Consider the following 21,216-nt stretch of genomic DNA (forward strand, 5'->3'; position numbering starts at 1 on the left):
GCCACCGCGGATTTCCTTTTATCGGCGCAATCAGCACTTTTTTTCAACTCATATGCGCCATCGCCGACAGATGACGCAACATGACGTTTCGTCCTACGAATTCATGCACACGCTCTCGCCATGTCATGTGTAGTACGTATGTACAATGAATATCTCGCTTCATACATATACATATGTACATATACGTAACGAGAGATGTATCGAAAGCAAAATCAAAAGTAAAGGCAGTTGCCGACGATATTGGCGAATAAACTTTCCCCTTTTCCCCCGATTGTCCATCGATTTCTAATTACGATGCTTAATTAGTAAAGCGTTTCACTATGATAAAGAAGTGATTTTATTATTATTATATGTTATATTTATTATATTTATTATTTTTATATTATATTTATTATATATATGTCATATTTAATATATTTATTCTCTGTTAATAAATTAATATAATACATGCACATATGTATTAATTGTGCCTTCTGATTTTTCTTTATATGCCAATCGGTTTTGTTTTTCATAGTTTGCATTGAAATAAAAATTCTCTTACAAAAGAATTTTACTTTACATTTTCCTTACATTCTTTGCATCATATTAAAACATTAAACAAGCGATACTAGTATCGAGCATTATCTGCTTTAAGATGATAACGCACTCGAAGCCTTTTTGATAAAATATGATGTATTATATAATGTAACATATAATGCGATAAAAATTTAATAACATAGAAACAAAACGATTATTAGAGAGAGAGAGAGAGAGAGAGAGAGAGAGAGAGAGAGAGAGAGAGAGTATGCAGTTATGTATTGTAATATATCTAATTGCAAATGTCTTACGAATTATATTAAAGAATTATATAATATAATAAACAATTTTATCGAAGTCTCTCGCATCCACGTTCAATCGATTTCATATTATTCTAATGACATAAGGTTGGAAAATTAACAAAAATAATAAAATTGACAAGTAATACAAACCGACATCCATTGAATTTATTGCAATTATACCGAACATATAATGCAGACACAACACAGCAGACTCCCTCAACTATGCTCTTGCCGCATCAAACTCTATGCTCATCAGAAGAAGAAGACGAAGGACCCCTGCAAGAGAAAGAGGCAAGTCTTTGTATACAATCCGGAAGAGGAGATCTGGCACGAGCCCTATATGCAGACTCTTCGTCGTGAGTTTTCGGATGAGTCTGTGCTGTGCGACTCCAAAATCGAGTTACCTTGGAGAGACATTGCCCTGCCAACGACAGGCATGAGAATTCGGCCCGACGTGACAGATGTAACCGATCGGGAAGAGGACGAGGTTGAAGTAAAGCTCGTCGAAACCGAGAAGAAAGACTCCCTGGGCATCATGACATTGCCGTGGCAGGATTTGCTCATCACAGAAACTCTGCCGAGCACGCTGGACGAGCCAGAGATCTGCGACTCCTCGGTAGAGATACCCTGGGGCGATTTAGCCTTGGAGAAACCAATGGTGATACGGCCGCCAAAGGAGCACAGGACTTGCGCGATTGATGACGTCGAAATCCCATGGGATGAGATTCTGGTGCCGCAAAATATCATCATCGAGCCCGAGAAGAAGAGGAAGCATCCCTCGTCCGGACAACCGCCTCGCACGCGCGCCGGTATGGTTTGCGCCTCCTGCGGCACGTATCCTTGCTGTGGGAAGACACAACGTGTGGGAACTTCTACTTGGACTACCGCATGCATGTAGTAGTTTGCGTGTAACATATTTATGTGCACTAAAATTTCCGATTAAATTTTAATTTCTCTAAAGAAGTAAATATCAATACTTTAACATTCTGCTTACACTATATCATTTCTCCGATTGTATGTTACATATAACATATATGATACACACGTTTGATATGCAAATCTTTTACAGCTAATAAACCTTTTTATTATTTGTTGAATAAATATTAAAAATCTGTTTAATATGAATTTAGTAAAAATCATAATATTAAATATATTAAAAATAAAATAAATGTCCTTTATAACACTTTTGTTGAACAAATATTAGAAATGAATTTTTAAATAGGCATTTAGTAAAAATAATAATTAATAATACTAATAATAAAAAATAAAAATAGTGCGTGCGAGGAACGATCTACTAATAACTACATTATCTACAATCAAGTGCTTGATTTATCGACAGTTGAGAACTTGTTACTATGACCGCTCCAAAGATGACGCCACCACTGAGTCACATTTCGACAGCGTTCGGTTACGTTCGGTCCTCGCAATTCGTAATACGCCGTCAGTCGGCACTTGCGAGCGGACGTGATTGGTTGTTTGTTTTAAGTATATGCGAAAAGTGTCTTTGAGTCGCGTCGTGCGCGCAATTATCGAAAATGGCGTAATAAAACCCTAGTGCGTTATCGCACCTCTCGTCGCGCGTTTGACGGACAGTGATCTTGTAAGATTCCGCGACGTCGTTCTCTCGCGCGTAGACACAGCCGACCGAAGTGCGCCATGATCGTGTTGGGCCGACGACCCGGCAACGTCGTTAAGTGATATTTCTACAGTGTGCATTTCGAGTGTGCTTTAGTGAATCGCACGCGTATCGAGATAAAGGATCACGACGTGATATCGTCGTCGTTGTCGTTATTACGATACGTTCGTCAATGACGACGCTGACGCGAACGGCCTGATCGTCCCGACGCGACACATCGTGACGTGACGTTACGTGACGCGTGACACGCGAATCACGCAAGTACGTGCGTCTTGGTCGCGACGTGTGCATGAACCCGGAGAAAGCAGACGAGGAATGGCCTGTGTGTCCGCGATCAGGATTCGGTGATCCTGCCCATTCGTGACAACTCGACGACTCGCTCAAATCCGGGCGAGACCAAGATGGCGCCACCGGCATTTTGACACTTGCCGAAGGACGATCCGTCAGCTGGACTTCACCGTCGCCAGCGGGCGATCCGTCTATTATGAGCAGAGAATTCTACGTACCCTGCACACCTTATACCTATCAAGTAAGTACTCGAGATCTAATTGTTTTCATTCGAACTCAATGGTGTCCTTATTTTGTTATCGTCGTATTATTAGGAAGTAGCCGGTGATATTTCAGAGACGTGTCTCATAAAGACCAAACAAAATAAAATCTATAAAAACACACAGGTCTTACGACGTTTAATTATAATGGCAGTAATACATAAGAAACAATTCATAATATATCCATAAATATTTGTCTCTTAAAATGATTATTTTTATTACCTATAAAGGGACTAATTTTTTTATGCTCATGTAGAGAAATAATATAATTTTAGAGTATCTATTAAAATTGAAATTATTTATTAAAATTAAATATATATAATTAAAATTAAAAGTATTTCTAAGTATTTTATTTTTGCAATATAAAATTTGTGTTTTTTATCGGCAGTAGAAATTATAAAAAATATATTAATTAATCATTATTTTTTGTTTAAATAGCATAAATTTTACAGAATATTATAGAGCAGATGTAATTTTATATATTATACATTCTGAAAATATATAATTTATCTCACTTCGATGAATTTAAATTTTTTTATACATGTTCGTTTAACAAAATTTTTATACCACGTTATAGTTGACAAAAGCCACTCGATCAAATGCAATGGTCGATACTGAAATGTACGACGTTCAAATTGATAAGTAGAATTGTGCAGTTGGATAAGTAGAATTGTACCGTTGATTTGCTCTATCTTTATTAGCAATATGATTCAGATATGAGTAATACAACTGCTAATAGGGAAGCTTCAAAATCAGAGGATTCAAATATCTCGAGACAGCAAGCTGTCGCAGATAATATAAATCTTAGTCAATTCGGTGATAAAAAGCCCGATAAGCAATCTCTATTTTCCGCGCTAAATCAGAAGGTGAGAATATAATATTTAGGATTTCTCGATAATAGCATATGATTGAAAAAGAGATATTTTAAAATAGTTTAGAGATATATTTTAGTTGCGTTAATTTATAGCATTACGTCATGCTTTATAGTATAAACTTTTATAGTATTCCAGCATTACTTAATTAATACAAATTCTTGTATTTGTATGTTTATTGAATTATATGCATAAGGAATGATATCGACCAGAAATTCTAATGAAGGCTTAGTTTAATTCCTGTTCTTATTAGAACGCTTAATTATTGATATTTTACGGTCATATTAATTGCAGAAATTTCGATTTTATGTACGACGACAGAGTAAAATTATATCTTTTGAGCGTGTAACTAGGCCATTAATTTATTATACAATCCGAATAATGTTAATTAAGCAACTTAATCGGCTTTGCTAAGACGGAGGAGAAACCAAACGTGTATTTTAGTAAAAAATGAACGTTGTCTAACGAATAAAATGCACAGATTAGATCGAAGCTGCCCACTTTTCATAATCCTTTGAAACGTTTTATAAAATCGAAGAATCAAAGGGAGGAAATTGATTCAGAAGTCACTAATCACAGTGTAATTGATCCTTCTGTTAAGAAAATCGACGAACTCGCGTATCTTGACAGTGGTAAATATTTATATTCCTGATGAATTCAAGTATATCTTTTTAAAAAAAGGAAAAAGGAGAAAGATATATCTTGCTTCTCTTTCTCTTTCTTTCTCTGTTTCTCTTTGTCAGGATCTACGCTGAACGAACAAAGTACAGCGAAAAGCAATACTTCGATTTATCGATCCGAGCATCATTCCGTCGCGCATGCTGCAAGGACGCGTGAATCTTGCCAGGACCTCGCCAGTTATTTCTCCGAAGTCGACCCCGATGAACCTTCGACCTCCGCTACGAACACTATCGTGCTCTCCGCGAGTACCTTCGATCGCGATGTCGAACCGAGTAAGACTTTATGGAAATTCAGTCCCACGTTACCGGCTTATTCACGAGAGAGAGATATAGAACCGCATACGTAACGTTTGCTATCGACGTATTTATTGACATATTTGGAAACGGAAACTCAAAGTCGGAATAAATTTTTTTGAATTTAAATTATTTCGATTATATTTATGATTTATTACAAACAGTAAGCCAAAAATTATAAAAAATACACTTTCGTCTAGAAGTGCAAAAGTATTTTAAATAAATTACGGATATAGAGTTAACATTCAGAAATAATCGTGATTCTTAAAATATTAATATAAAATAGGATATATTTATAATTAAAAGATATAAAGTAATTGACTATATTGTGTTAAGGCACCTCTGCTTTCGACTATTTCAAATCGATAAAATTTAGAATCAACATTTAACTTAGAATCAAGTAGCTTTTAAATGCGCGGGAAAACGTCAGTCGCAACGTCAATTTAACATCTTACTTACATTCCTTTCGCACGACGCGCACGACGTTACAGGCGAGACTCTGCAAAGTATGACAATGACATCGACGACTTCCACGTCGCACGAAAGCTCCGAGATAACCGAAACCGTCTCGAGTTCTATGAACACCGAGGAAGTGTCCGAAGCGGATTTTATGGACGCGTTGCAACACGGCACTCTTGTCGTTCCTATTGTGACTCCTATGGAACTGGCGCTCTCCGCTCAATTAGGGTACCGATTACACTTTTCATTTTTCTGATTCAAGAGAAATGATATTTCTCAAGTAAAATTAATTTTTTTCTACTTGACATCAAAGGAAAGAAAGAAAACAAAAATTTTTTTTTAATCTTGATATTCAGTATAGAACATTCAAAAATTAATTTGACAATATTCTACAAGATATATCTCTCTCTGCATTTTCGCTGTAAATCCTTATTAGCTTTTATTTGTATTACTTACATTTTTCTATGAATTTTGTTTTTCTTTACTTTTTAACCTCGAGCCTCGATATTGCAACCTCGATCGAACATGCAGATATCGAATTTGCAAGTGCGTATAGAGATGCTGTTGCGGCTTGAATCCGCAAGCCCGCTCGCGTGCTAACCACGCTAAAAATTGGTAACGGTATCGCCATTGCGGTCGGTTTACATTCGATCAACAGTATCGGCGACAGTCAGTACGATACCCGCCGGAAACGGTCTCGACTGGTTGATCAGCTTGACCCTTATTGGCCCGCGTAAACGATACAGACGAATGAACTTTCGAATGAGATGTCTTGTCGCTTAAGAATTGCACGCGATCATATTTTGCGCTATCATTTTATGCTTATTAAATGAAACATTCGATACAAAAAATTTAACTTGTATAAAGTTTACCTTAGAATAAGAAATCATATCTCTCTGAAGTTAATATTTACGTGGGATTGATTTTCTAAAAATTAACTTCTCATATATCATCGCTATTTTGTCAAAATTATGTATTTGCAATTTTCTAATTCTGAGTTATTGCAATTTTAATTTATCCTAATTGCTACATAAAATTATCTATTATTTTCGTGAACTGATACCTCAAGTTTGACGTGATTTACTATTATGCTATCGCATTCGCATCTCTGACATAGAATCTTTGTTCAGTTAAGAAAATGACATTAGTGAAAAATCGAAAAGTTTACACATTCCTAGTTTTGACATAAGGGCGACAATCTATGGCCCAATATTTCGAAATAATCACGTCGCCAAAATATTCTTCAAGGAATATCATTCAATCATAATTCTTTTACATTGAAATATTTTTATAAACATTTTTACGGTATTTCTAAACACAATTCATATCGTTTCATTCCTGAACTGGAACCAACGAGTTTTACAGATAATGCGGGATGCAGAACTGCAGTTTCGCAGCTTCTGCTCACTGGATCGTACCGAGATCCTGTTTGATTACAGTGCTATATACGAATTGCGGTTACGTCTCTCGGCGTGACTCACTCGTTTCGCGTACACGCGTCTACGCCAGGGCATATCTATCAGTCATGTCGTTTGAGAAAGTTGCGTGAGGTAACACGCGCATTGAAACATTAGTTTTGCCGTAAATATGAAATCAGCCGCTGCCGGCGATACCGGTAATTTTCATTTCGCGCGCAAGTCTTTTATCTCGCTCTTATCTCGTTGGTAATGCACTGCCATTCATCATTGATTAAATTGAAATCTTCAAATAAAGTATTTATCTCATCACTTAAAAAAACAATTCTTACTTTTAAATATAAATGTTTTATATGTATTATATTTTAGCAATTTTTTGTTTTAACTTTTTAAATAATCGTAAATAAGTCAGTTTTATTTTTGTGCATTTTAATTTAATTTTATAATTTTGGAAAATTAGAATTTGTTGTTTTGATTACAAAAACGCGACATAAATGTACTATAAAGTATCATGTTCGATTCTTATTCTCTTTTATCCTTCTTAACTAATTCAAAGAGACACAATCTGATATTCAATAAAGATTAATAATGTGTTGCAGTGACAATATCAGTTATAGCGATCCAGTCATATGAAAGTGACGAAGAAGTGTACTTTCTCTGTGCGCGATATAGATAGGAATTCGAGCAAATTTCTCTTCTCGAGCTTTAACTGCGGTTACTTCTTCATGGTTTCATTCTCTGTCCAATGCGGATGAGACCATCCTCTGTTCTCTTTAACGAAAGCTTAAATAGCGCTTTATCGCGGTATAAGTTCGGTGATTTGTCGGACAGGCAGGTGCATCCTGGCACGGAATATGGATTCGGGACATCGTACCATGGAGCGGTCGATGTCGGCTTATGTAGTATACAGAATGTTTCTCAACTTTATTGAACAAAAAACCTTCATCTACGAACTTTTATTTTAATTTAAAAGTTGAAATTTTGCAACGAAAATTAAACTAAAAACTATTTTTTCTATTGTATATTAATTTTCAATATTGAATAATTTGATGCAAACTTAATAAATTATTTTATTAAAATAAAGATTAGATAAAGAATCCTTTTCAATTCCTGAGAATTAATTTGAAAATCTTTTATTTATATATGATTGCATAAATTATTGGTGCATGATATTTTATCAAAAAAAAATTATCTATATAGACATGCAAAAAATATTACACGATAAATTTGAAACACTCTGATACATATATATACTGATACAGATAACTCTGTGGCGTGCTTATAAACTTTTAAAATTTTGTTTTTGCAAATAAATGAGAAAATTAGTCGTCTTCGTGGTTCCTACCAATACCATTATATCGATCAAATCCAGCAATAATTCCGTGACATATCGATAATTTTAATAAACATTGATATCTCCATTTTAAGATAGATCAAAATTATGTACTGTACAGACTGATTTGTTTGTGAAACTCTAAAATATGTAAACCGTCGTATATCACGTAAAACAACTAAGTCAAGTAAAACAATTTTATCATTAATCCCGTTTAAGTAATAGCTGCTAATTCCTGCTATATTGCTTCGGCCTTGTACATCAACTTTCTTTGTTTTACTACGTCATGCTACAGTTTCTGAAACGGGTATGAGTCACGCAGCACACGAATAGTTTTATATCAGGCGATAATAAAATTAATAAAGACACGCACCCGCAGCAGTCGTATAAACGCATGAATATGATTTTGTGTATTAATTGATAGGAAATACGGATGTACGGATGTACATGGATGAAAGCACGTGCATGTTGAGTATAATGTCGGTTCTAAGTTATTCGTGGGCGTCTTCTCTAATGTGGTTTTAACTCGTAATTCGAATATATATGTGCATGTACACATATCGTGTATGAATACGTGTAAGTTAGTGCAATAGCGTCTTGCAATTACTTTAAAGCTTTAGAAAGTAAAAGTCTTCGTCCTACGATGCCACGTGCATGCAACGCGTTGTATCGATGCGAAGTTCCGCATGAAATCGCTTCTTCGCGCAATTATCCATCGTCTTCTCTTTTGATTTTTTTTTCAAATCCGTTTGCTAATGATATTAATTACAGATAAAACTAGTGAACATTTTAAAATCTTTAAAGTCGTAACATTATTGCAATTATAGAACAGAATCAGCTTAATTATATATTTAAGATATAAAATAGATTTAGATAAAACTTTAAAAGCCTTTTTTTAGTCTAGAAATTTTTTAAAGCCTAATTATATATATTATAAATTAATCAATAAACTAGAATTTTAACAGACTAATCTAACAATAATTAATCGAATCTCAGGAACGAAATTAACAGCGCGTCTGAGATAGTGGGATCAAGAACGCAAGATCAAAGAATAGGCCGGGACGATCCACGGGAATTTTATGACAGAAATTTACACGTGGTGATTCGCAAGCCAATTTGTCCGCGGGAAGACGAGCCCAGCATATACTGAAACTATGTTAGGGTTGTCTGTAATTATCGTGAATTGTATGCGAGATATCTTTCTTGGCGAGTATCGTATGGATTAATAAACTGTCGATGTAAAATTCATAAATAAAGATTTTGCATGTAAACGCGCGTATGTAGTTTAATTTTTGAAGCATCGCCGACACCGTCCGCGGTAAAAAGGGGATTATTCGATTATGCAAACGACAAGAAAATAACTTGTCTGAGCTCTTCCTTTCGCGAACTTGCGAATCCCTTCAAATCCCTCGCACACGTTTTACACACTATGGCCGTCGCACGAGCTGTCTCTTCCACTTGCATCAAAGAGGGTTTAAGCGGCATTTCTCGCACGAGACACGTGCACGTAATGTCCGTGAACGTGTCTTCGTTGCACTAAGCCAACAGACTGAGCGCGCGCGATCGATAAGAAAAAGTTTTCTCTCTTGCAAATCTTCGAGATTATATACTCTACTGTCGGAGCGCATTTTCGTGCTATGCTGCGTAACTAATGATTTACGTCAACTTATTTTCGTTACTATAAGGAACGTGAAAGTCTTTTCATTACAGTGGTTTACTTGAAAATTACGCTTGTTACGGAAAAAGTTTCTTGCCGGTAGTCTCAACTTTTCAAACAAATAAGCTTTTAATTATAGACACTTTATTTAACATCGATACATTTTAATTTCAAAAATTGCTGCCTTTAAAAACATATTTCGAGCATGAAATTCATAATATATAAATTGTCGAGATTAACAACACGGTTTACTTCTCTTAAATTATACAGTGATTTCGATAACATATCGAATATCGATTTTTCTCACAAAAGAGCTGTCAGAGTGCAGGAACAATAGCGAGCTCGTTGATGTCGGTATTATTAAGTACAATTATGTAGCACAATCAACGCATGCAGTGAGGTGTAACATTTATAATTAATCCTTGGCTAACTGCGTACGCGTGTATGCCGCGATGTAATCAACAATTGTAACCGGAAGTAATCTCTCAGCAAAAAAAGAATGAAATACATATCTGTTCATCTAATTCGCATTAATGTGTTTTCTACAATTGTTATTTTTACAAATAAATATCAATAAATGTCAACAAATAATTTATCTCAATAATTTATTCGTTGCTAATTATTATAATACCAAATTTTACATGTAAATATTAAAGCAATAAAGTCAATTTTTTTAAATTTGTTATTCTTGTTGTTAAAACATTTTCTTTACTTATAAATATTTTTATTTTTTTCAGGATATTTTATATTTTATTCTTTTGAAAAATATTTAAAGTTATTAATTTCATTATTTTTTATGTACGATGTTTTATTATACACATGTGGCAATAAGTGGCAATAAGAAAGAGTGAACAATTTAAAAAAATACAAACGAGTTAATTCTGTATCATTGTTTTAATAACGTTGGGCAAAACAACGATTCGTCCTAGTTTTAATACACGCAAACATTAGGCTCTCGCACATGTCCGAATGCCAGTGTTAGAAAGCGAGTTACGCGAGCCCGCGCACACCTTTGTTCGCGCTCATTATTCATACGGTGACGGTAATTCGTCGGTAATTTTATTTTATTTTTTTTGCCTACCTATTCTTTTACATAAACGCGACGACGAGAGGGGCACCAAGACAATGACTAAGATGTCTCAGCGTTTTGCCGATGTAACATAGTCGGCGCTGCAACGACTTACGATATAATTTTGTTATTGCGAAATACGATTATATAATCCGCCATTTAGTTGTATATACTTTCACATACAGCACATAGAAAATGCGTATTAATATTATGATTTAAAAAAAATCGCGGTTTGTTGACGATTATTTATTGAGAGAATTGCGTAGGATTAAGATAAGACTTCTGATTTTCTATATAGATTTATTTGAAAGACATCGACATTTTTTGTATATTGAATGCTTTGAGATAGATGCTTTGTCTATTGAAGCCGTCCGTTGAAGCATAAAATCGGCCAATTATCCAATTTGCAATTGGCGAATTCATTTCGAATGAATGATCAGAATTATTCCGCTGCAGTTTACGTCACCATAAGCTATACTGATCACGCTCAAAGGAGTTTCGTACGATTAATGATACCTGGTTTGTAATCAAATGATTTGGTATAATTACGCATCTGTATATTCCTTATCCATGTAGCTTGTAATGAAATGGCGTCAAATGGTAATATTGCGACTGTTACGTAGCCTCGTCTATTGTTCTCACAGAAAACAAGTTCCTGACATTGAAAACGATTCACGTGTCGACGGTATACGGTTTATAAGGCCTATATTTCGCGTAACGCTAACCGCTGATTACGATAGCATGAGATTCCAATTTCGTGACGTGATATTTTGGCGTTGAATTATTACGCCCAACAGCAATTATTCGACTTTACATGTCATATTTTGTCACAACGAACATGACACCGGAAGACGAAATTATTGAAATGAATCTTGATTATGAAATAAATCTTCATTGAATATGTAAAATTCACCTCACGAGTTTCTACTTTCTTTTTAGTATTATATGTATTATTCACGCAATTTTGATTTCTGTAAGATTATTATATTCACTTTCATATCTCGCGATTAATATTTAAATAGATATTCTATAATAAGCTGATATTTAAACGCTTTGAAACTTTACGATGTTTGCTCTGATCACTAATGATTATATACATATAGCTTTATCGTAAAACATACTCGACGTAGCCGATTGCGTAAATTTCCATACGTGGTTTACACGAGTATAATAAGCTATATGCTATTGCCAAGAAATTTAAATATCTTTTGACATGAAATCATAAAATGAGAATTGATGTTTGCTTATGTACTCTATTTTGGAATTCTTTTTCGCAATCTACTTACTTTGCTATATTAAAATGTATTAAAATCGCATTTATATCTTCATAAATTTACCTGTACATATTTGAAAACATAGTAAGAAACAACAAAAATTCTTGAATTTATAGAACTAATTAGAAAAAAAAAAAAATAAAAAACTAACATATAATATTTAATCTTCTATCAAACATACACATTACACTTTTTCGTTTGTGTGCTTAATTTATATGTCAAAGTATGCTTTGTTGTCGGAGGCAAGTATGTACATACATTGGCGATGTTCACTACGTTCGCACGATGATAGGCACAACAAACGCACAATAATGTTTATTGATAGAAGCCCAGGAGGTTTCACCGCGCTTTCAGGACTATCTGCTGTATGTAAGAATGGTTTGCATTTCACCGGAGAAACTCTTGCCAGTCGACGAAATCATCTTACATTCGCTTTCCATCCTCCTCGACGGCTTTGTCCTTGCTCGCGACACGCACTTTGCTCTCGCTCAGAATGCTCTTTTCACGGATTGTCGCGCCGTCAGAACAACATAATCCCGCAGCTCAACCATGTACCATCATGCAGATGAAAGAGCGTTTTCGCCTCTCACGTGTGATGCCTTTTCTTTTCTGATAAAGCACTGCGCTCTACGCGTTTAAACCTCTCCAAACTCGATGGTTAATATTTGTAAAAGAGAAAAGCACGTTCATGTAACTTTGATTAAAAAATGTGACATCTTTGTTAACATTGATAAATTACGAGGACGATCGCGTGAATTATTCGCGACATGCAATTAACATTTTTTGATAATAATAAGTAAGACCTAGTTTTATCGAAAAAGTTCGCCAAAGAGAGAGCGTTAATCGCGGTAAGTTTCTTTTATTGTCTGTTTTTCCTGCCTCGTCTCGCTCGACAGAATCGCGGCTGGAAAATTTATCTTTGGAAAGTATGTCGATAGCTGTTTTTGAGACACTCCTCCCGAAGGAACGGAAATGAGAAAGTGTTTCTAAAATCAGAAAATTGTGTGCGCGCAAACGCGATTGCGATGATGATCGTAAAAACACTATTTGATCTGGATGATTCTAGGAGCAATAGATCATAGATCATGTTTTATCGCTTTGTAAGATTTTATGCGCGCGTTAATGGCACGATGGTTTATTTTTTATTTTCGAAAGTACATCCGCTGTCGAGGATGCTCCGTGTAACGATGCGTTAAAAGTCTAACGCGCACATTTATCAGCAATGAAATTTGTGATATGTACACTTGTTGTAGAAATATAGGAGTACAACAGGTATATAACTCGTTGCGTTAATTTATATCAACTTATTTCGCAGACGTTTTGATAGACTGTAGATTATGTCTTTTATATTTTATGGATGGAAAATATTTTCTAAGCTTTTACTTTTGGTCCACTAGTTATTAAGTATAAAACGATTGCGAATATTTGCTCGCGTCCGTAAAATTGACATGTTGCGTTTTATGAAATAGATTTCTCTTTATTTATCATAAAAAACAGATTGTAATTTATTATCTTGGGCTGTATTACTTACATAGACTGGAGACATATGTAAAAGGATTCAAGTCTCATGGCAATTAATTTGAAAGTTGCGCTCATTTCGAACACATTTAATTTCATTAAAGCAAGCTCATCGAGCGCGGAGAATCCGACGCGGAATCTCGTTTTTTTTTCCGCTGCGAAATGAAGAAATTTCCGCTTGCAAAATTGCGAGTTGAGTTCACAATAATTAAGCCCCTTTTTGTCGAGTGTCGCATGATGAAAAGAAAGTGGAAGAAGGCCTTTCAAGAATGAAACGAATAAAATTACGTTACTTTTGTGAGGTGTTCCTAGTCGCATATATGTATGATGGTGCGTTAAATTTCATTTAATATATTTTTTGCCTCAACATTATTAGTATACTTTCTCATGTAATGGACGAATATTACTTTAATAGAGATTATTGCTACATCGTATGCAATTGATTTCGTTGATACTCGATTAAAATATAGCATATTTTAAGATGCTAACTCGGATATCTCCTTTAAATTGCTCTCTCCTATCGGATATTACAAAATGTAGATCTCGTATTTTCTTTCTCATTTTTTTACATTTCTTACATCGAAATCTCTTTGCGTAATGAATATATATCATATATTACAGTTTTCTAATTTTTGATATAAACATATATATTAAACAAATTTAATTGAAATTACAGTTATCTAATTTTTAATATACATATGTATATATGTATGTTAAACAAATTTAATTTGAAATTAGATTTAAAATTTACACAATATACTTTACTTTTACTTTATTTCATTTTATAACTTTATTAATAGAAAAAATATTTATTTTCTGTTAAACAATTTGAAAAAAATCTTTATCAATGAATCTATAATTGGATTTTTTGCTTTAAAACGTGAATTTTTTACATATCGTCCAGAGATTGAATGTTTTTTTTTCATGTTTCTGCACATTTAGTAACACATTTATTTTTCTCTAATCTCCATCGCGTTTTATTCATAAAAGTCCGCTTTATCACGAGCACAGTTTTACATTATCTTTATCTATCGTAAATCGACTTTATTCACCAATACGCTGTCACGAAGAACAGGACGTCGGGGTGCATTAAATTATCCGATATTATCGAAGAATTTTCCATTCTCGGCGTCGCCGATCGTGAAGTATCTCGATCGTAAATGTGTCCGACTCGTATGTCGAACTCAATGTGGCGCGACGGCCAACAAGTTCCTTCTCGCGACACGAAGTTTCAATCGTGATATGTGTGTCAGCATGTTAACTATACGTGTGCCCAACGTGTCGTGCGCGCGCGACCCGTTTCCTTATTTTGCAGAAGCTGCTTTTTAGCAAATCATTCTTGCGAATCCGCACGAATATCCCGGAATTGCGGAAGTCATTCAAGGAAGGTTGAACTTTAATTTCTTTACTAGAAAATTTTCAATAAAAATTTATAACTTCGATCGTGTAATACATAAAAAAGCGCACAAGTTAAAACTTCCCGAAAAATCGAAGACGATGAAAAAGCCACGAGTTAATCGTTCTTTCGAGAAACCACTCCTTCACGCTCTATCACTCGTCCTTGATTCCGTTCGACGGTAAAATCGTGAGGAAAAATATCCCTTTTTTTTCTTTCAAAAATAGATTCATGGACAATTAATGTCTTTATTCGCTATGTCATGAATGTCAGGTGATTTCCGCGAGCGGCGAATCAGAGTACGCTTACCTTTATAAAAGCCCTTGAAGATTTTCTCCGCACAATATACAGCGCGAATTACACCACTAATTCGTTCACATTATCACGATGCGCCATATGTATATATTGCGCGATATGAGCGAATTTATTATTCCACGCATTCCTCATTTGCGGCCGACATATCACACATCGAAAAGCCGGCAAACTAATAAATCGCAGTTAATAACGGTGAACAGATACGTGTGTGTAAGGCCGGCGGTGTCTCAGAACGCTCTCGATCGTGCGATTAGCGGCGCGACCCGACGATAGCAATGTACTCGTGAATTGTGATCAAATTGAATAATACCGTCGGCTCGGCATTGCACGCTGTAAGGTGGAACGTCACGTCGATTATTAATCGCGTGTATATCGTATGCAGTTCGCAATGCAATAATTTTCAATTAAACCGTGGAGGTCAAGGCGCGCTATCGACCTGCGAACGTAAAATCTTCGATCGCGAAAAATTTCACACCTTTAAATCGCTCGTGCTTTATAAGAAATGTTTTTATTTTCATAAATATTAGGCTTTATAACATTTGATGCGAATACATGCTGCAGATTGATTAAACTTAAATTTAACGCGTTTATATTAATATTTTAAAGCTACAAAACAATCAATATCATTTAAGAAATAATAAAATATTATTATTAGAGAAAATATTGCAAGATATAAAAAATATATAATAATAATAATAACAATAATAACAATAAATAAAATATATAAAATTTTAGGAACATAGATTCTCTTTAATCACATTAAAATGATATAAAATAAAGACGTTGGAAATGTATTTTTTTTAATTTAGAATTAAATTTTATCGCCGTCCCTTGGTCTTTTTTTTCTAAATTCAATGATTCGTTGACGATCGATCATTAACTGTTGCACTTATTCTACTTTTCTTCTGTCGCGTTAGGTTAGGCTTTAACTGTTTTCTGAGTGTTCAGTTCGAAGCGATTGGGCGAGAGAACACGTTGTCGTATAATATCTAATGTCATATAAAATCTAATGTCGTATAATATCTAATGTCGTATAGCTAATTTGCATTGAACGCGGAAACTCGCGTCGTCCGGCGAGACTGGTTCTAATGTCGGGCAAGATCAAGGTTTGATCGTTGGCAATCTATTGATGATTTATCTTCAATGCGTGTCAACTGCTATTAACGATCGGCTGATGTTGGTCCAGATGGATCTTTTTCAATCTCACGTGGAATAGCGGATAATATTTGATCCGCACGCGATTCACGCATTCCTGAAGCCTAATGTATCGATGCCTTACGCTGCCTTCTAACCGGTATGATGAGATTTCACATAGCTCGTAACTACCGGTTACCAAATCCATTTGGTAACTGGTAACATGCTATGTTGCTAATATCTTCCGCCGTTTCCTATCTTCATTCTTTGCATAGCGAAGTTATTATGTTTTCCTAAATAAAATATGTATATATTTTAAACTTGGTTTTTAGCGAATATATATATTTTAACTAAATCATTTTTTATTTAAATATGCGTCGCATGATACATAATTTATATTCATTTATACCTTTAATTTCATTTAATTAAAAATTTAATGTATTATGATATTGCATTTAATATTGTTTAATATAAGAGTCATATTCAATGTCGATAGGTAATTAATTAAACGCGTTTCTCACGTTTAGAGTTGAATGTCCGCTAAGAATATTCGGGCTATTTCGAAACTTACTACAAGTTTTAGAATAAACGGTTAGAATCGAATACAAGAATCTCAACTTTACGCAATTTTTTTCTTTTTGCATACGGTAGCCTTCGGAGAAGTATAAAAATATATTTATGACAACGCCATAATATTCTACGTAGTCGTAAAATAGCGAACTATGAGCGTATCTTTTCTTTCGTCACGAAAAAGAATATAGGCGCCGTACTTTTGATGAACATATAATATTGTTTTGTTTTTAATATTGTTATACTATGGACATAATCTTTTATGTAATTTTATGTTGGTTGTCGATCAAAATTTGATTTTAAAGAAAGATAATGCATATACGATACAAGGGTGCGAATCATTCGCATCTCATGGATTTAAAAATAAACCATATCGATCTAGGAAGCCTTCTTGGTGTAGGATACAAGGTTGCGCGAGCAACGAACCAAAGAATCGTATCGACGACGTCTTTCGAGTCCTCTCACTTTTTTTTCACCCACGTTCCATGGCATTCGGTTTCATGCGGTAAATCGATTGACTGTTGAGCAGTTTATTCGCCGTCAACTGTATATTTCCTTTGGTTGTAAACGCCATACGGGATATTCTCTTTACAAGACAGTTAAATTTGTCCGTAATGTGCTATTAATAGTCGTCACTTGCTATTAATAATTGTCACAACTTCTCGCAGCAGTTGAGAGCCAATGTAATAGTATGATTAATCTCTCTAATAATTAATACATCACATTGATATTATTTATTTTACTTTAATAAAATTCCGAAATGGGGTTATTAAAGATTATAGATCGCTAGCAAAAATTGCTATTTCAATTTAAATTGTGTAGGAAATCTGATGAGAGAGGAACGTAATAGGTTTTCTTGTGATTATTTTATATTAAATTGAATTATTTTGTATTAATCAAGAATATTGTATTATGAACACTTTGAAAATTCATGCTTAATCCTATTTAATCTCAGAGCGCAAAATTATTAGCAACGCGATATGTCACACGTAAATCATTAACAATTCGTATCTATCATTAATAACCGTGAACTCGCTCTCACGACATTTCTGTTTTACTTTGGCATTTGATATTAAATTCTGATTAATCTAATTAGTGAATGTAACTCACGTTACCGTTAAGTAATCCGTTGTAGCTTGTTTCCAATTACAATCTTAGCGTGCCAGAGATGCCTTTCGCGCCCGTGAATCGTGAAATACCGCGATTCGCGTGTGAGTATTAGAGTATGATTGATACCGATCGGCGATTTTCCGATACTGTTAGGGCGTAGTTAACGGCGAATCTCACGCGACACGGCTCGTTAATCGGTCAACCGCGATACTACCGCGACGAGGAACGTGGGCGGCTGTTGTGTTACACGACCGTTACACATCTCCGTGCGATTGTGCATGCATAATTAGCCGGCATATATTAATGGCGCCAAATGCCTGGAGTTTCGGACTAGTGGCTTTAGACTAACCGGTTTTAATATTTGACAGTTTTTCTTTAGGTCTTTGTTGCCTATCGTTGAGTTTTCAATCTCATTTGAAGCTGTTTTAATTTGAGATTGATCGATTAAATCGATTATTATTATTTCATTATCAAAAGTGTAAATGCAGGTTACATGCTTCTTTTGCGTGAAGTGTTATATATTGATAACCTATTTGAGTTTTCATTTATCTTCTTTATCTTATTTGTCGACAAAAAAAGAATATAATAGATACTATTGTGCACAGTTCAATGTAGACTTAATAGGTATATATTATTATATCGTAACGATTATATCGTTCGTAAGAACATTTGGAAAAATATGGTTTCTTTTTTTATATTCTGTAACAGCCTCGATTTAAGATTAGTATAGAAGTGCAAAGCTGAAATATTATCAGATGTGTCGCATTATAATGACACATTTAGCAAATATTTCATAAAAAATTATCATTTGTTATAATTTTATGAAACACGGCGGAGAATTCGATAGTTTTAATTTTTATAAATTTATGAACGCAACATTTGTACAGTTAACGCCTCGCAATGCGATGAACGCATTTTATAAATTTCATGTTGTTTACTTTGTTTTGATTTGTCTCTTCATTTCCAGAAATACACGAATCTTATCGATGCTGTATTTCGCGACGTAAAACATTCTTCGAGATTCGCCAGGCGAGGAAATGCCTGAATTTGCATAATGCGGATAATTTACTATGCACTCGCGAACGAAATTATGATGTGCACGTTTCTCCTTTTGAACACGTCGATGATTCTGTCGATTTGCTTATATATGGTTGGTACAGTGTTGTTGCCCAAGGCTGTAAATAAAAGCTAGATGATATCAAGCCAAGAGTATACTGCAAGCGCATATTATTTATTTTAAAAATTATTATTTGTTTTAAAATTTCGATACGTCAAACTTTTGAATATATAATAAAAATGACAATAATATTTTAATAATTTAATTAAAGTCTTTAGAGACTAATTAATATCATTTTGAATTCAAATTATGTTGTATCCTCTTTTAATAAAAGTTTCAAAATATAGGTTATTTTTAAAGCAATTTTTTTGTGTCGTTCTTATTCAAGTAATCGCTACTGCAATTATATTATTATATTCTATTATAGATATATATATCAGAATTCTTATTAAAGTCCATAATTGCAATATGCTTTGGCTCTTATATTTCTCATTGTCTTTTTATCTTTTAGATTTTAGAAGCTTTAGACAGAGTGTAATGTTTCTTTCGAACCGGACATTGCTTTCCAGGATTGAGTATATAGTCCAAACAGCGTTGGCGTATGCATATGTATTATGCAAACGATGAAATGAAGGTTCAGAGTTCGCGGTCGCGCAATCCGTAATGAAAAATGCGGGTCATCGTTTCTCGCGCGATTAAACTTTAAACATCGTCGACACGGGTGGTTCATAAACGATGCACGGAAGATTGCACGCGATGATAAAAACGGTATATAAAAGAGGATAATGTGTATGTATACGACTCTGGTACCTGACAAGTTCCTGTCAACGTCCGCATGTATTAGTCTCGCACATGGTTTTAAAGGCGCATCTTCATAACGGATTTCCTCGTTTTCTGGTAAAAACTACTTTCGTTTAATTCTAAATAATTTCAAGAAAACGATGTTATCTAACATCCGAGTTGAAATAACGAATGCACGTATATTTATCCGAGCATACTTTCTCCGCGCGAAGCGGATATCCTCTTTAACAAAATTCACAGACTTGGAATTTATCGTGCATGCGATTACAGTATGCGAAGACGTTTATTAGAATTTTATTAGTCTAATATTTTGCAAGACACATTAAATATATATGCGTAATACATGTAGAAAGCGTTGTTGAAACCGGAAATAACGTTCCAAACTGATCGGACAATATTTTAAGGATATATCTTTTTGTGAAATTGGATTTAATTTTTTCCTGGTGATATAATATAATATATATCACTAGGACAAAAATTATATATATATATATATATATATATATATATATATATATATACAATTATTAAAAAAGTCTAGAGAATTACAGAGAGATGCTTTATACTTTATACTGAAGATCGTAAATGTGAGTTATTTCAAGAAAAGATATTAGAACGTGATATGAGTGCGCGATGTTTGGTCTTGATAGCTCCGATGTTAACGATAATAGATATATCTGAGAAATTTCCGAGGACTCCGTTGCGGTGAAATCGTTTGTACGTCGTTTTGCAATGGCCGGCTGACTCAGGCGTAGCTCTTTTAAAGTTTCTATCGTGCACGGAGTATTACAGACGCCGATAAATTCTCGACGCGTGGATGTTGTTTGCTGCCACTGTCAGAACAATAAGACATTGCTCTTCGCGCGACCACCGGATACGATAGTGAATAGCACCCTGTTTTTATGTAATAATCACTGCACAATTCGCGTAGAGGGCACAATATTGTACCAGCGAGCGAGCAAACGAGACTTCCAACAATATTCACATTAGCTGATCTAAAATGGGTCTATTCTCTCTTAAACTATACTTTCTACGCTTGTTTTCTATTTTCCTCTTTTCTTCAGAGCGCAAACGTATGCTCGTCTCGCGCTTTAAGTGTAGAAAGTGTCGGAAAAAAAATTGCTGGATGAAACACATTTGACGCGCTAACGAGATGGTTGGAAAAAAAGAGAGTTTACATTTGGGAATTTTTTTTTACAACACAATTAAAGCCAGTTAATACGACGAAAATTTTTGAAATATAATTAAAACTTGTAAGTA

The 21,216-nt window shown here is 34.5% G+C and overlaps 3 protein-coding genes across 5 annotated transcripts in view; all 3 read left to right on the top strand.

Moving 5' to 3' along the window:
* The first annotated feature begins 5 nt into the window (after positions 1-5).
* LOC140675207 (uncharacterized) lies at positions 6-1,777 on the top strand. The gene is made up of 2 exons (XM_072909411.1): positions 6-132; positions 1,015-1,777. Exons 1-2 carry the CDS (start codon positions 121-123, stop codon positions 1,714-1,716), a joined length of 714 nt encoding a protein of 237 aa, XP_072765512.1. The 5' UTR covers positions 6-120; the 3' UTR covers positions 1,717-1,777.
* A 459-nt stretch (positions 1,778-2,236) lies between these two features.
* Jvl (javelin-like) overlaps positions 2,237-21,216 on the top strand; it is a 60,780-nt gene continuing 41,800 nt past the window's right edge. For all 3 annotated transcript variants that reach the window (XM_072909811.1, XM_072909812.1, XM_072909813.1), the window contains exon 1: positions 2,237-2,983. In XM_072909811.1, coding sequence (XP_072765912.1) covers positions 2,939-2,983 — 45 coding nt within the window. In that variant the 5' untranslated portion in view covers positions 2,237-2,938. The remainder of the gene's footprint in view (positions 2,984-21,216) is intronic.
* On the top strand, positions 2,981-10,365 carry LOC140675384 (uncharacterized). The gene is made up of 5 exons (XM_072909819.1): positions 2,981-3,868; positions 4,356-4,506; positions 4,618-4,827; positions 5,340-5,535; positions 9,052-10,365. The coding sequence occupies exons 1-5, from the start codon at positions 3,719-3,721 to the stop codon at positions 9,203-9,205; spliced, it is 861 nt and encodes a 286-aa protein (XP_072765920.1). The 5' UTR covers positions 2,981-3,718; the 3' UTR covers positions 9,206-10,365.

This window comes from Anoplolepis gracilipes, chromosome 17 (assembly GCF_047496725.1).
Source record: "Anoplolepis gracilipes chromosome 17, ASM4749672v1, whole genome shotgun sequence".
NCBI classification, from domain to species: domain Eukaryota; kingdom Metazoa; phylum Arthropoda; class Insecta; order Hymenoptera; family Formicidae; genus Anoplolepis; species Anoplolepis gracilipes.

Coding starts and splice junctions, on each gene's coding strand:
- LOC140675384 (XM_072909819.1), top strand. CDS start 3,719: ATGAGTAATACAACTGCTAATAGGGAAGCTTCAAAATCAGAGGATTCA. Junction 4,828..5,339: donor CGATCGCGATGTCGAACCGA/GTAAGACTTTAT, acceptor ACGACGTTACAG/GCGAGACTCTGCAAAGTATG. Junction 5,536..9,051: donor GCGCTCTCCGCTCAATTAGG/GTACCGATTACA, acceptor ATCGAATCTCAG/GAACGAAATTAACAGCGCGT.